General features: G+C 45.3%; 1 protein-coding gene across 10 annotated transcripts in view; it reads left to right on the forward strand.

The window, feature by feature from the left end:
* The window catches only part of specc1la (sperm antigen with calponin homology and coiled-coil domains 1-like a), a 282,720-nt gene that overhangs the window by 50,656 nt on the left and 219,942 nt on the right, over positions 1-12,122 (forward strand). For all 10 annotated transcript variants that reach the window (XM_063031671.1, XM_063031670.1, XM_063031672.1 and 7 more), the window contains one exon: positions 10,372-10,546. In XM_063031671.1, the coding sequence (XP_062887741.1) occupies positions 10,372-10,546 (175 nt within the window). The remainder of the gene's footprint in view (positions 1-10,371; positions 10,547-12,122) is intronic.

Here is a 12,122-nt window from a genome sequence, read left to right on the forward strand (position 1 = left end):
AGCCAGAAGGGCCATATCCAACTCCCTCTTAAATATAGCCAATGAACTGGCCTCAACTGTTTCCTGTGGCAGAGAATTCCACAGATTCACCACTCTCTGTGTGAAGAAATTTTTCCTCATCTCGGTCCTAAAAAGCTTCCCCTTTATCCTCAAAATGTGACCCCTTGTTCTGGACTTTCCCAACATCGGGAACAATCTTCCTGCATCTAGCCTGTCCAGTCCCTTTAGAATTTTATACGTTTCAATAAGATCCCCCCTCAATCTCCTAAATTCCAGAGAGTATAAGCCTAGTTGATCCAGTCTTTCTTCATATGGAAGTCCTGCCATCCCAGGAATCAATCTGGTGAATCTTCTTAGTACTCCCTCTTTGGCAAGAATGTCTTTCCTCAGATTAGGCAACCAAAACTGCACACAATACTCCAGGTGTGGTCTCACCAAGGCCTTGTACAACTGCAGTAGTACCTCCCTGCTCCTGTACTCCAATCCTCTTGCTATGAATGCCAGCATACCATTCGCTTTTTTCACCGCCTGCTGTACCTGCATGCCCACTTTCAATGACTGGTGTACAATGACACCCAGGTCTCGTTGCACCTCCCCTTTTCCTAATCAGCCACCATTCAGAAAATAATCTGTTTTCCTGTTCTTGCCACCAAAGTGGATAACCTCACATTTATCCACATTAAGTTGCATCTGCCATGAATTTGCCCACTCACCTAACCTATCCAAGTCACCCTGCATCCTCTTAGCATCCTCCTCACAGCTAACACTGCCACCCAGCTTCGTGTCATCCGCAAGCTTGGAGATGCTGCATTTAATTCCCTCGTCTAAGTCATTAATATATATTGTAAACAACTGGGGTCCCAGCACTGAGCCTTGCGGTACCCCACTAGTCACTGCCTGCCATTCTGAAAAGGTCCTGTTTATTCCCACTCTTTGCTTCCTGTCTGCCAACCAATTCTCTATCCACACCAATACCTTACCCCCAATACTGTGTGCTTTAAGTTTGCACACTCATCTCCTGAGTGGGACCTTGTCAAAAGCCTTTTGAAAATCCAAATATACCACATCCACTGGTTCTCCCCTATCCACTCTACTAGTTACATCCTCAAAATATTCTATAAGATTCGTCAGACATGATTTTCCTTTCACAAATCCATGCTGACTTTGTCCGATGATTTCACCGCTTTCCAAATGTGCTGTTATCACATCTTTGATAACTGACTCCAGCAGTTTCCCCACCACCAATGTCAGACTTCCTTTTCCCTCAGCAGGTCAGGCAGCATCTATGGAAAAGAGTACAGTTGACATTTTGTGCTGAGACCCTTCAGCAGGACTGGAGAAAAAATGATGAGGATTCAGCATTAGAAGATCGGAGGAGGGGAGGAAGAAACAAGGTGATAGGTGAAACTAGGAGGGGAAGGAGCGAAGTAAAGAGCTGGGAAGTTTGGTGAAAGAGGTATGGGGCTGCAGAAGGCAGAATCTAAAGGACAGAAGGCCATAGAAGAAAGAGAGGGGTAGGAATACCAGAGGGAGGCAATGGGCAAGCAAGGAGTTAAGGTAAGAGGGAAAAGGGAATGGGGAATTATAGAAGCTGGGGGGGGGGGCAGTATGAACAGAAGTTCGATAAATCGATGTTCGTGCCGTCATGTTGGAGGCTACCCAGACAGAATATAAGACATTGCTCCTGACAGTAGAGGCCATGGATGGACATGTCAGAATGGGAAGTGGAATTGAAATGGGTGGCCACTGGGAGATCCCAGCTTTTTCTGGTGGACGTGCGTAGGTGCTCAGTGAAGCGGTCTCCCAATCTACATTGGGTCTCTCACATCAGGAGCACCGCATACAATAGATGACACCAACAAACTCACAGGTGAAGTGGCGCCTCACCTGGAAGGACTGTTTGGGGCCCTGAATGGTATAGGAGCAGGTGTAGCACTTGTTCTGCTTGCAAGGATAAGTGTCAGGAGGGATGAATGGACAAGGGACTCCTGCGGAAAGCTGGAAGTCGGGGGATGGGAGATGTGACTCTCGGTGGGATTCTGCTGGCGATGGCAGAAGCTCCGGAGAATTATGTGCTGGATGCAGAGGCTGGTGGGGTGATAGATGAAGACAAGAGAAACCCTATCCCTGGCGAGGTGGCGAGAGGATGGGGTGAGGGCAGATGTGCATGACAAGGAAGAGGTGTGGTTGAGGGCAGCATTGTTGGTGGAGGAAGGGAAGCCCCTTTCTTTGAAGGAGGAGGATATCTCCTTCGTTCTGGAATGAAAACCCTCATCCTGAGCGCAGATGTGACATAGACAGAGGAATTGAGAGAGGGGGTAGAGGTATAGTCCAGGTAGCTGTGAAAGTCAGTGGGTTTGTCGTAGATATCAGCGGATCAGCTGTCTCCAGAGATAGAGACAGAGTCTGAGAAAGGGGAGGGAAGTGTTGGAAATGGACCAGGTAAATTTGAGGGCAGTGTGGAAGATGGAGACAAAGTTGATTAAGTTGATGAGCTCAGCAAGGGTGTTGCACCAATGCAGTCGTCGATGTAGTGCAGGGAAATGGGCGAGTGACCCCAGTGTAAGCTTGGAACATAGACTTCCACGTAGCCAACAAAAATGCAGACATAGCTGGGACAATGGGAGTATCCATGGCAATACCTTTGAAGGAAGTGGGAGGAGCCAAAGGAAAAGTGTTTGAGAGTGAGGACAAGTTCTGTTAGACAGAGTAGAGTGGTAGTGGAGGGGAACTGGTTGGGTCTGATGTCCAAAAAGCACCAGAGAGCTTTGAGGAACTCATGGTGGGGGATGAAAGTGTATAGAGACTGGACATCCATGGTGGAAATAAGATGCTTGGGGCCAGGGAAATTGAAATCACTGAAAAGATCAAGAGTGTGTGAAGTGTCACAGATGTAGGAACTGAACCGGGGGTATAAAACTCAGTTGAGGTACGCAAATATAAGTTCAGTGAGGCAGGAACAAGCTGAAATGCTTGGATTTCCAGCATCTGCAGATTTTCTCTTGTTCCTTTTCCCTCGGCTGTTTCTTCCCTTCTACCACTGTTGAAAGTGGTAGAAAAGAAATTGTCAACATTTTGAGGCCGTGCATCAGTGCTGAGAGGGTTCAAGGGTTCTTATGTTGGCGAGTATGCATGCACAATGCAACCCTGATATTTGTCTAGTCCAGATAGTCATTAAATACAGATAGACCTTGAGTATGGATGAAAGAAAAGACATCAATCTCCACTCCCGTCCTCCGAATTAAAAAAAAACCTCGCAGACCTCAAACCTCCCCCCCCCCCCGCAGCAAAAGCAGCCACAATAACAATCACTGAACCATTCACTTGCAGGAAAGAACAGCAAACAATGACACCAAATCCCTAACCCCACTCTTAGACACAGAAACTTAACAGATCACGCACCCACCAATCATCCACAAAAAAGAAAACACCTAAAGACTGAAGGAAAACAATATTAAGGTGCAGTCCAATACTCTCGTAAATATCAGAATATGGGAAACTCCTTTCCATCTGCATAGGAAGAGAGCAGCTGCGGGAACTCAGTCCTTCCATAAAGAGTGAATGCTGACCTGGGTACAAATTGGTCAAGATGCAATAAGCTTATGGAATGGCGCAACCAGGAACTCCCAAGTGATCCACTGCTCTGTCATGCCATAGCCTTACCTCTGATTTCCCCATGATGGAAAACTGGCACATTGCTTTGACGCCAGAGACAGGAACCACTCTCCCACTCTCTATCCATTCCCAGAATCTCATGTGAATGTCAGAACAATGCATCTTCATTGTTCAGGCTCTCAGGCTGAAATCATAAGCAGACAATACCGCCAACCAATAATGACCTATCTCATCCAACTTCTCCGAGTTCCCTATACGAGTCAGTGGATTGTTGTCAGATCTCACCCCAAACTTGGCACCGTATTGTCACCACAGCCCATTTCAATGCCAGAAACTCCAAATTGTGCATAGGTTAGTTTCAGTCAGAGGGTGACAGACCACAGCTGATGAAAGCAACAGGTCTCAACCCTTTTTTTCTGGTCCTGATATAGAACACACCTAAACCCTCACGGCTGGCATTGGTATTCAGTACATATGCCAACTGGGGATTTGCAAAGACTATCACAGGTGCTTTAGTCAGCAACTCTTTCAGAAGCTGAAAGACCTCTTCACAATTTGCATCTCATCTTTCCCTAAAAGGCTCCGAAGTGCTAAGATAAATTACCACTTTCTCCTTTCATTCTTCCCCAAGGGAGGGTAACCACACAGAAGCTGATTCAGAGGGTGGCTTACTTTGAAGTAGTCCTTCACAAATCTCCAGTAGTACCCATAGAATCCAAGGAATAGTGTAGAGCGCTCAGCCTAGGCCATGTGGTCAATGCCTCTATCTTGGATGTGGTTGACTGATATCTTATAGAGCTGGCACATGTCCAGTGACAGTTTTAACCTTTCAGCTTTCAGATGATCCAACACCTTCAGAGGCCTCGTTCCTCCAGTGTGGACCAAAACACTGAGATCATAAAAGTACCCTAGTACCTCAAACGAGTTCACATCCTCAACAGTCTTCTCCATGATGCGTTGGAAAGTAGCCATTGCTCCTGATATGCTGTGGGGCATTCTTTCAAACTAAAAGAATCCATGTGGACATATAAATGCCATCTTCTCTTTGTCAGCTTCACTCATGGGTATCTGACTCCCAATATGGCCTGCTGCATATCGGTGAGACTCGACATAGATTGGGAGACAGCTTTGCAGAGTACCTTAGCTCCATGCGCCAGAAAAAAAACAGGATCACCCAGTGATCACCCATCTTAATTTCACTTCCCATTCCCATTCCGATATGCCATCTATGGCCTCCCCCACTGTCATGATCAGGCCACACTTAGGTTCGAGGTACAACACCTTCTATTCTGTTTCGTTAGTCGCCAACCTGGTAGCATGAACATAGATTTCTCAAATTTCTGGTAATGCCCTCCACCTCCTCTCCCTTCACCATTTCCCATCTCCTTTTCCCTCTCACCTTATCTCCTTGCCTGCCCATTGCCTCCCTCTGGTGCTCCTCCCCCCTTTTTATTTCTTCCATGACCTTCTGTCTCTTTCACCAATCAACGTTACAGCTTTTGATTTCATCCTTCCCCCTCCAGGTTTCACCTAACACCTTCTGTCTCCCCTCTCCACCTTTTAAATCTACTCCTCAGCTTTTTTTCTTCAGTCCTGACGAAAGGTTTTGGCCCGAAATGTCGACTGTTCTCTTTACCTATTCCCAGATGCTACCTGGCCTGCTGAGTCCCTTTAGCATTTTGTGTATGTTGTACCACATGGTTCCTCGTTTGTGCTCATCATCCTTCTTAGGAGGAAGGATATTGCAGAAGGGATGGGAGAGCCTGTCCTTCTTTCACGGTGATCCGAACGCGGGAGGGGCAGTTGGTGCAGCCGACTTCATGGCCTGAAATTACCCACAGATGTGGTACAACATCTTGGGTTTTGTCAATATTAAAAGAGTGTCTTACCAGATGTCCCGTCTTCACCTCCAACTCCTTCCAGTATCGGAGTTGGCCCACGGCCAACTCTTGCCAGTCCCCCTCGGTGCTGGAGGCTTGTTTCGTCAGGGTGTAGGCAAGGAACCCTAGGCTCTTTGGCTTGAACCCAGGGCAAAACCCTAACGGTGGTATGGGGAACCACCAGTCCTGTCTCTCGCCAAAGGAAATCCGAAACTTCGGCCAGTAATGCAGTGCCCTCTTTTCCTTTAACCTCTCCAATCATCGTGACTGGGAACTTCTGTCCTTCGAAGGGTGCATAATATTGGCTTTCCTCAGTTGAGTATCCCGTAGGATCATAGCACAGAGTCACATGAGGGTCTTCCTCTGGCAGAGGGGGTTCAGACGAAGTGGAGTCCCGATTAAGTGCCCACCATTGGGGTGGGGTGGGGGGGGGTCGGTTGTACAGTAGGGTGATACCCTTGTCTGTGCATAGAATCTCGACTTCCAACGGACAGAGCAAGATTACACCCCAGACTGGTGGTGGCTGTAAATGAAACCTCACACTGGGTCCCCCTGGAATTCCACCTGTAGTGGCTGGGTACGTGAATAACGTGTGTTCCGTGCCTTCGAACCCAGACAGAGTGATTTTAGCATCTGATAGCTGGAATCCCTTTTCTGATACTATTTCCTGATCGAGAGTGGGTGTGGTTGCCCCCGTATCAATCATAAATGGAATCAGAATTGCAGTAACTTGTAATATTACATTGGGCTCCTCCTGAGGGGTGGTACTCATGGTAGGAAGCATCCTGGCTTGTTAATTTCTAAACAGGTTGTTGTCCCCACCTGTCCCTTGGTAGGTTTTTGTTCCCATTGCTGATCCCCAGATATAGCCCTCTCACATCCTTCCCGCTGAACATATTCACCTTTAATATTACTTCCCTTCAGGTTGATCGGGATTCGAAAGCCAGGTTCCAGTAGTATGTCAAAGCTCATTGCATTCAATTTCAGTCGTTGTCAGGCCAATCCATATTATTAGTTGTACTCATGTTGGCCTAACTTAATTGGTAAGCATTGGAGCAGTAAGGCATTAAACTGGGGGGAGCGGATTACCATTATTAGAGGCTTGGTCTCCTGAGAAAGTGCCATAGCAGGCCACAAATCGCTCCCGATAGTCTGGTCCCGATTTCCCAGGCTTAAGTTTGCATTCAAGTACTTTAGTGATATTTACACTCCAAGGCTTGAATAATCTGGTCTGTCTGTTCATTCTCATTTGGATTCCCGCCTGTAACTCCTGATAGGTTTGGTATCTTAATTCTGCCTTCCATTTCCACCCTCATCAGCTGAGAGAATCATGTAGCAGAGACCAAATAAATCTTGCAGGGTCACATTATACATTTGTATAGTACTGCGGACATACTAAGCAAACTGTGCTGGTTTTTCTTTTCTGTCGGGGGCCTGATTCATGATCATTATCATCTCTTGAGGCTTCCAAGGTGCATACAAGAATTACTGAGGCTGCCCCTCCTCGGCTGCTCGTGGACTGGGCAGCGTTCGGGTGGGCAATTGTCTCTGTGGACCCCTTAACTCTGGGGTTTTATTGGATTCTTCCCTCTCTGTCTTGGAATAATCCCTGGTATTCCCTTTCTGGATCTCAGGGTATAGGGAGCCTTCCCTTCCCTGCCGCAGCTGTTTTACCCGAGCGGCCACCATATCTGAGTACTGGGAGGATTGGGGTTTGGGAGCACTGGGTGCACTCGGCCCCTGGTAAGGTGGGGGACAAGGTGGATGCCCAATTGTCATCACGGTCACTGTCCTCAGATAGGGTTGGTATGCCAGACATGGGTTCGGGATCCCGTATTGGCCCTAGAATTTGTGCGCGGTACTACCGATTTAAACTTTCCCATCTGTCCATATCTGCCTTTCCCTGTTTTCTTTGTTTCTCTCATTTTCTTTTTCTTCTCCCTTCTACCCATTCGCACTCTGCCTTTAATGTTTCCCAACTCTTGGGATTTCCTTCTGACGTACATACCGCTACACCCCTTTATCACAGGCATTGTTCCTCCAACTGGCCAGTAAAGTATTATTCCATTTGGTATCAGTTTTATCTTTCCATTTTTAAATCAATAATTTCATTTTTTACTGCAATTCTTTTTCCAAATCAAATTCACTGCTTGTTCACAGGCGGATATATCCCAAGTTCCCCCCAGGGCCATACACAGTTTCCCAATCGCTTAGTTAGTGCAGCACTTAACACCTGAAGATCCTTATCATCAAATTTCAACTGGCCATATTTCTGCTGCTGAGGTGAGAAATTTACCGGGCTGCCAGTCTCGTATCCTTATCATCAAATTTCAACCGGCCATATTCTGAGGCATGCGCAACCCTTAACCGAATTCGTTGGGCAGCGGCGACCACTTCTCCCAACCGAGGTTCGTAATGCTGTTCCGAGCATAATACAGAATAGCCAATGTCACCCGCAGCAATCTCACAAAAGCAACTGTTAGCCTTATTTTCCGTTAATACTCACAAAAACAACTGTTAGCCTTATTCTCTGTTAGTACTCTCAAAAACAACTGCTTTATTCTCCTGGTCTGGGTGGTCCGTTGGATCCCGTCAAGGTACAAGTTTCGATGGGCAAGGGGCAGAAACCCTGACCGGACACAAGGATTGGCCAGAGGTAAAACTCCTCGGGGCGCCCTACCACTCAGTTGTGTCCGATTCAAACCCTAGGTCGCTTACTCAGCCCAGCGAAACATTCCCTGTGTTGGGATCCGAGTCATGGCACCAAATGTAAACTTAAATTTGCCGGACCAATAACCACACCACACACAGTTCTTTACTTTATCCTTTCACCATTTATTTGTTCGAACTCAGCCGGCGAGAAGCTCGGAGCCAGGCATCAGGGAGACAGAATACCTCTCTCTCTCTGGCGGCTCGTGACGAGCTTCTAACTAACGTGCAGAAACTTTACAATTTATAGAACTAGGAAACAAAGAGCACTTAGAGAAACTGTTTTTCTTCACCAGGTCTGTTGGAGCAAAACTTAATTACTTAGATAAGAGAGTCCACTAAATCAGAGCTTTAATTAAAAAAAAGCAATGTTCTGTCCAGTCTTTAACAGTTACTTCCTTTCGTTAGAAACAAGTTCAGTGGTGTAAAATGGTGAGACATGGTGTGTGGACCTGTGTGAACTCAGCCCTCATATCGTTCCCAAAGGGACAGCTGTGAGTCGTTAATCTAAACAAGCTGAAGGCAGATTTCTCAGCGAAGGACAAACTCTGCGCACTATCCAGAATAGAGCACACACAAGCTGGCATTTAATTTTGACCCGTTATTTAGAAGAATCCAAGAATAATTTCTTACATCCCCCAATTCCCTTAAAACTTCATAAAGGCAGTGAGTAGAAATGAAAGGGGCCTTTTCTGGCTGGCTGCCAGTAACTAATGTTGTTCCTCAGGCTCAGTATTGGGACTGTTACTTTTCACATTGTTTGTCAATAATTTGCATAATGGAATTGATGGCTTTGTGATAAAGTTTGCAGATTATACAAAGGTAGGTGGAGGGATAGGTAGTGCTAAGGAAGCAATGCGACTGCAGCAGGACTTAGACAATTTGGAACAATGGGCGAAAAAAGTGGCAGATAGAATACAGTGTTGAAATGAACAATAATCTGTTTGGTAAGAGGAACAAAAGTGCGGACTATTATTTAAATGGAGAGAAGGTTCAAACATCAGAGGGACCCGGTGTCCTCATGCAGAACTCCCAGAAGGTTAATGTACAGGGTGAATCTGTGGTAAAGAAGGCAAATGCAATGGGAATAGAATATAAAAGCAAGGAGATAATGCTGAGGCTTTATAAGATACTAGTCAGGTCACACTTGAAGTATAGTCAACAGTTTTGTGCCACATATCTCAGAAAGAATGTGTTGTCATTGGAGAGAGTCCAGAGGAGGTTCATGAGGATGATTCTGGGAATGAAGGGGTTAACATATCTGGAGTCTTTGGCAGCTTTGGGCCTCTCCTCACTGGAATTTCGAAGAATACAAGGAGGAATCTCATTGAAACCTACCAAATGTTGAAAGGATTAGATGGGGTGGATGTGGAAGGATGTTTTCTATGGTGGGGTATCCAGAACTAGAGGGCACAGACTCAAAATTGAGAGGAGACCTTTTAGAACAGATAAGCAGGATTTTTTTTAAAGCCGGAGAGTATGAATCTGTGGAATGTTCTGCCACAGACTGCAGTGAAGGCCAAGTCTGTGTGTATATTTAAGGCAGAAATTGATCATTTCCTGATCGGTCAGGACATCAAGGAATATGGCGAGAAGGCAGGTGTATGGGGTTGAGAGGGATCTGGGATCAGCCATGATGCAATGGCAGAGCAGACTCTGGGCTGAATGGCCTCATTCCACTCCTGTGTCTTATGGTCTTGTCTTAGCTGTTCATTACTTAGAATATTTTGAAATTTAATGTGGCCTTGTTTACATATCCAAAGTTTTATACGGTACAACCGTTCAGATCACTTAACACATATAAAACCCTGGAAGGAACTCAGTAGGTCAGGCAGCATCTGGAGTGGAATAAATAGTTGAAGTTTCAAGACCCTTCATCAACCCAAAATGTCAACTGTTTATTCCGCTCCATAGATGCTGCCTGACCTGCTGAGTTCCTCCATCTGTTTGTATGTGATTGCCTGCATCTGTAGAATCTCTTGTCATTAGGAGCACTTAATGACAAGTCAGCCTAACTTGCCCAAGAATGTAGTGCATTAATTTGAGAGATAGATGTAACTGGGTTTGTTACTGCTACATCACCATATTTTGAGAGTTACTCTAAAGCAATTTGGAATACTATTTTTAAAATGGCCTGTGATGTCTGTGATTTCTCCTTGTATAATAGACTAAGAGCAGAAGCAATGATGATTTGTTGACTGGAGTGCCTGGTGGCCTGACTGGGACCAACACAACCAAAGCTAAGAAGAATGTCTACCTGCCATCAGCAGTAGGACCAAGCTCTGCTGCGACTGCATCAACGGCAAGCAGCAATCCTGAGGGCAAAGTAAAGAATCCTGCAGGTTTGTTCTTGCTCATGTACATTCCTGATTGAATTGTAGAATAGTTATAGGACAGGAAAAGGCCATCATGACTGCACTGCCTCTTCATCTGCCTAATTCATGGCTCCATTGCCTGGTTCTTTTTCCATAGTTACGCAATTTTTTTCATCACACTGTGTTTACCCAGTACCCTCTTCAAGGACCCAATGGTACTTGCTTCTACCACATCTGCAAACAATGCTTTTCTACCGATTCCATTCACATGCTGTGGAAGAAGTTTTTCCTCATTATCACTCTTAATGAGAAGTTTTTCCTCATTATCACTCTTATTACTCTTTCTCTTAGTCCTCAGTTCCCCAAATTCAAAAATTGATCCTCCTCCTCTTTAAAAAATCTTCCATGATCTTACCCTCCACATACCTGTGGGGGTAGAGAATTTCAGATATTCACTTCTCGGTGGGAAGACGTTCTTATGCAGATTTTAAATAATTGCCCCTTTTATCTGTGTCTCTTGTTCAAGATTTCCCAATCAGAATCGGATTTAATGTCACTGGCATATGTTGTGAAATTTGTTCCCCCAGTAATGGAAACATCTTGACGTCTACCCTCTCACATTTCAAGTTTCAACAAGATCTGCCCCTTTTCTTTCATATAGAGTTTATTGTTTGTGACAGGAAATCCCTCTTATCACAGAAATAGCCCTAATAATTCTCTTTTGGGCTACCTCCAATTCTAATATATTCCTTGTTATATAAGGAGTCCAGAACTTGGGCCTCACTGACACACTGTACAGTGGTTCTGAAAGAAATGGCAGAAGTTAATAGTAGAGGCCTTGGTGATGATATATCAAAATTCTCTGGATTCTAGGCAGGTCCCAGCGGATTGGAGGATAGCGAATGTCACACCACTGTTCAAAAAAGAATGTAGGCAAAAGAAGGATAACTACAGGCCAGTTAGTTTACTATTTGTAGTTGAGAAACTGGTTTGAAGCTATTGTTAAAGAAGAAATAGCGAAGCACCTGGAAGGAAATGGATCCATCAGGCAGACGCAGCATGGATTCAACAAAGGCAGGTCCTGTTTGACAAGCTTATTTGAGTTCTTTGAGGATATATCGAGCGCAGTGGATAGAGGGGAACAGATGGGCGTTCTTTACTTGGATTTCCAGAAAGCATTCAATTAGGTGCCACATAAAAGACTTATATATAAGATAAGGGTACATAGAGTTGGGGGTGATAGATGATTGGATAGAGGTTTGGTTAACTCATAGAAAGCAGAGAGTTGGGGTACATGGGTGTTACTCTGGTTGGCAATCAGTGGTGAGTGGTGTACTGCAGGGGTCAGTGCTGGGCCTTCAACTGTTCAAGATGCACATTAACCATCTGGAAGAGGGGACCAAGTGTAGTGTATCTAAGTTTGCTGATGATGTTTAATGTTGAAAGGCATGGACATAGTGGATGTGGCAAAGTTGTTTCCCATGGTGAGGGAGTCTAGTACGAGAGGGCATGACTTAAGGATTGAAGACCGCCCATTCAGAACAGAGATGTGAAGAAATTTTTTTAAACTAAAGGGTGGTGAATCTGTGGAATTTGTTGCCAC

The sequence above is a fragment of the Mobula hypostoma genome, chromosome 23 (genome assembly GCF_963921235.1).
Source record: "Mobula hypostoma chromosome 23, sMobHyp1.1, whole genome shotgun sequence".
Taxonomy (NCBI): Eukaryota; Metazoa; Chordata; class Chondrichthyes; order Myliobatiformes; family Myliobatidae; genus Mobula; species Mobula hypostoma.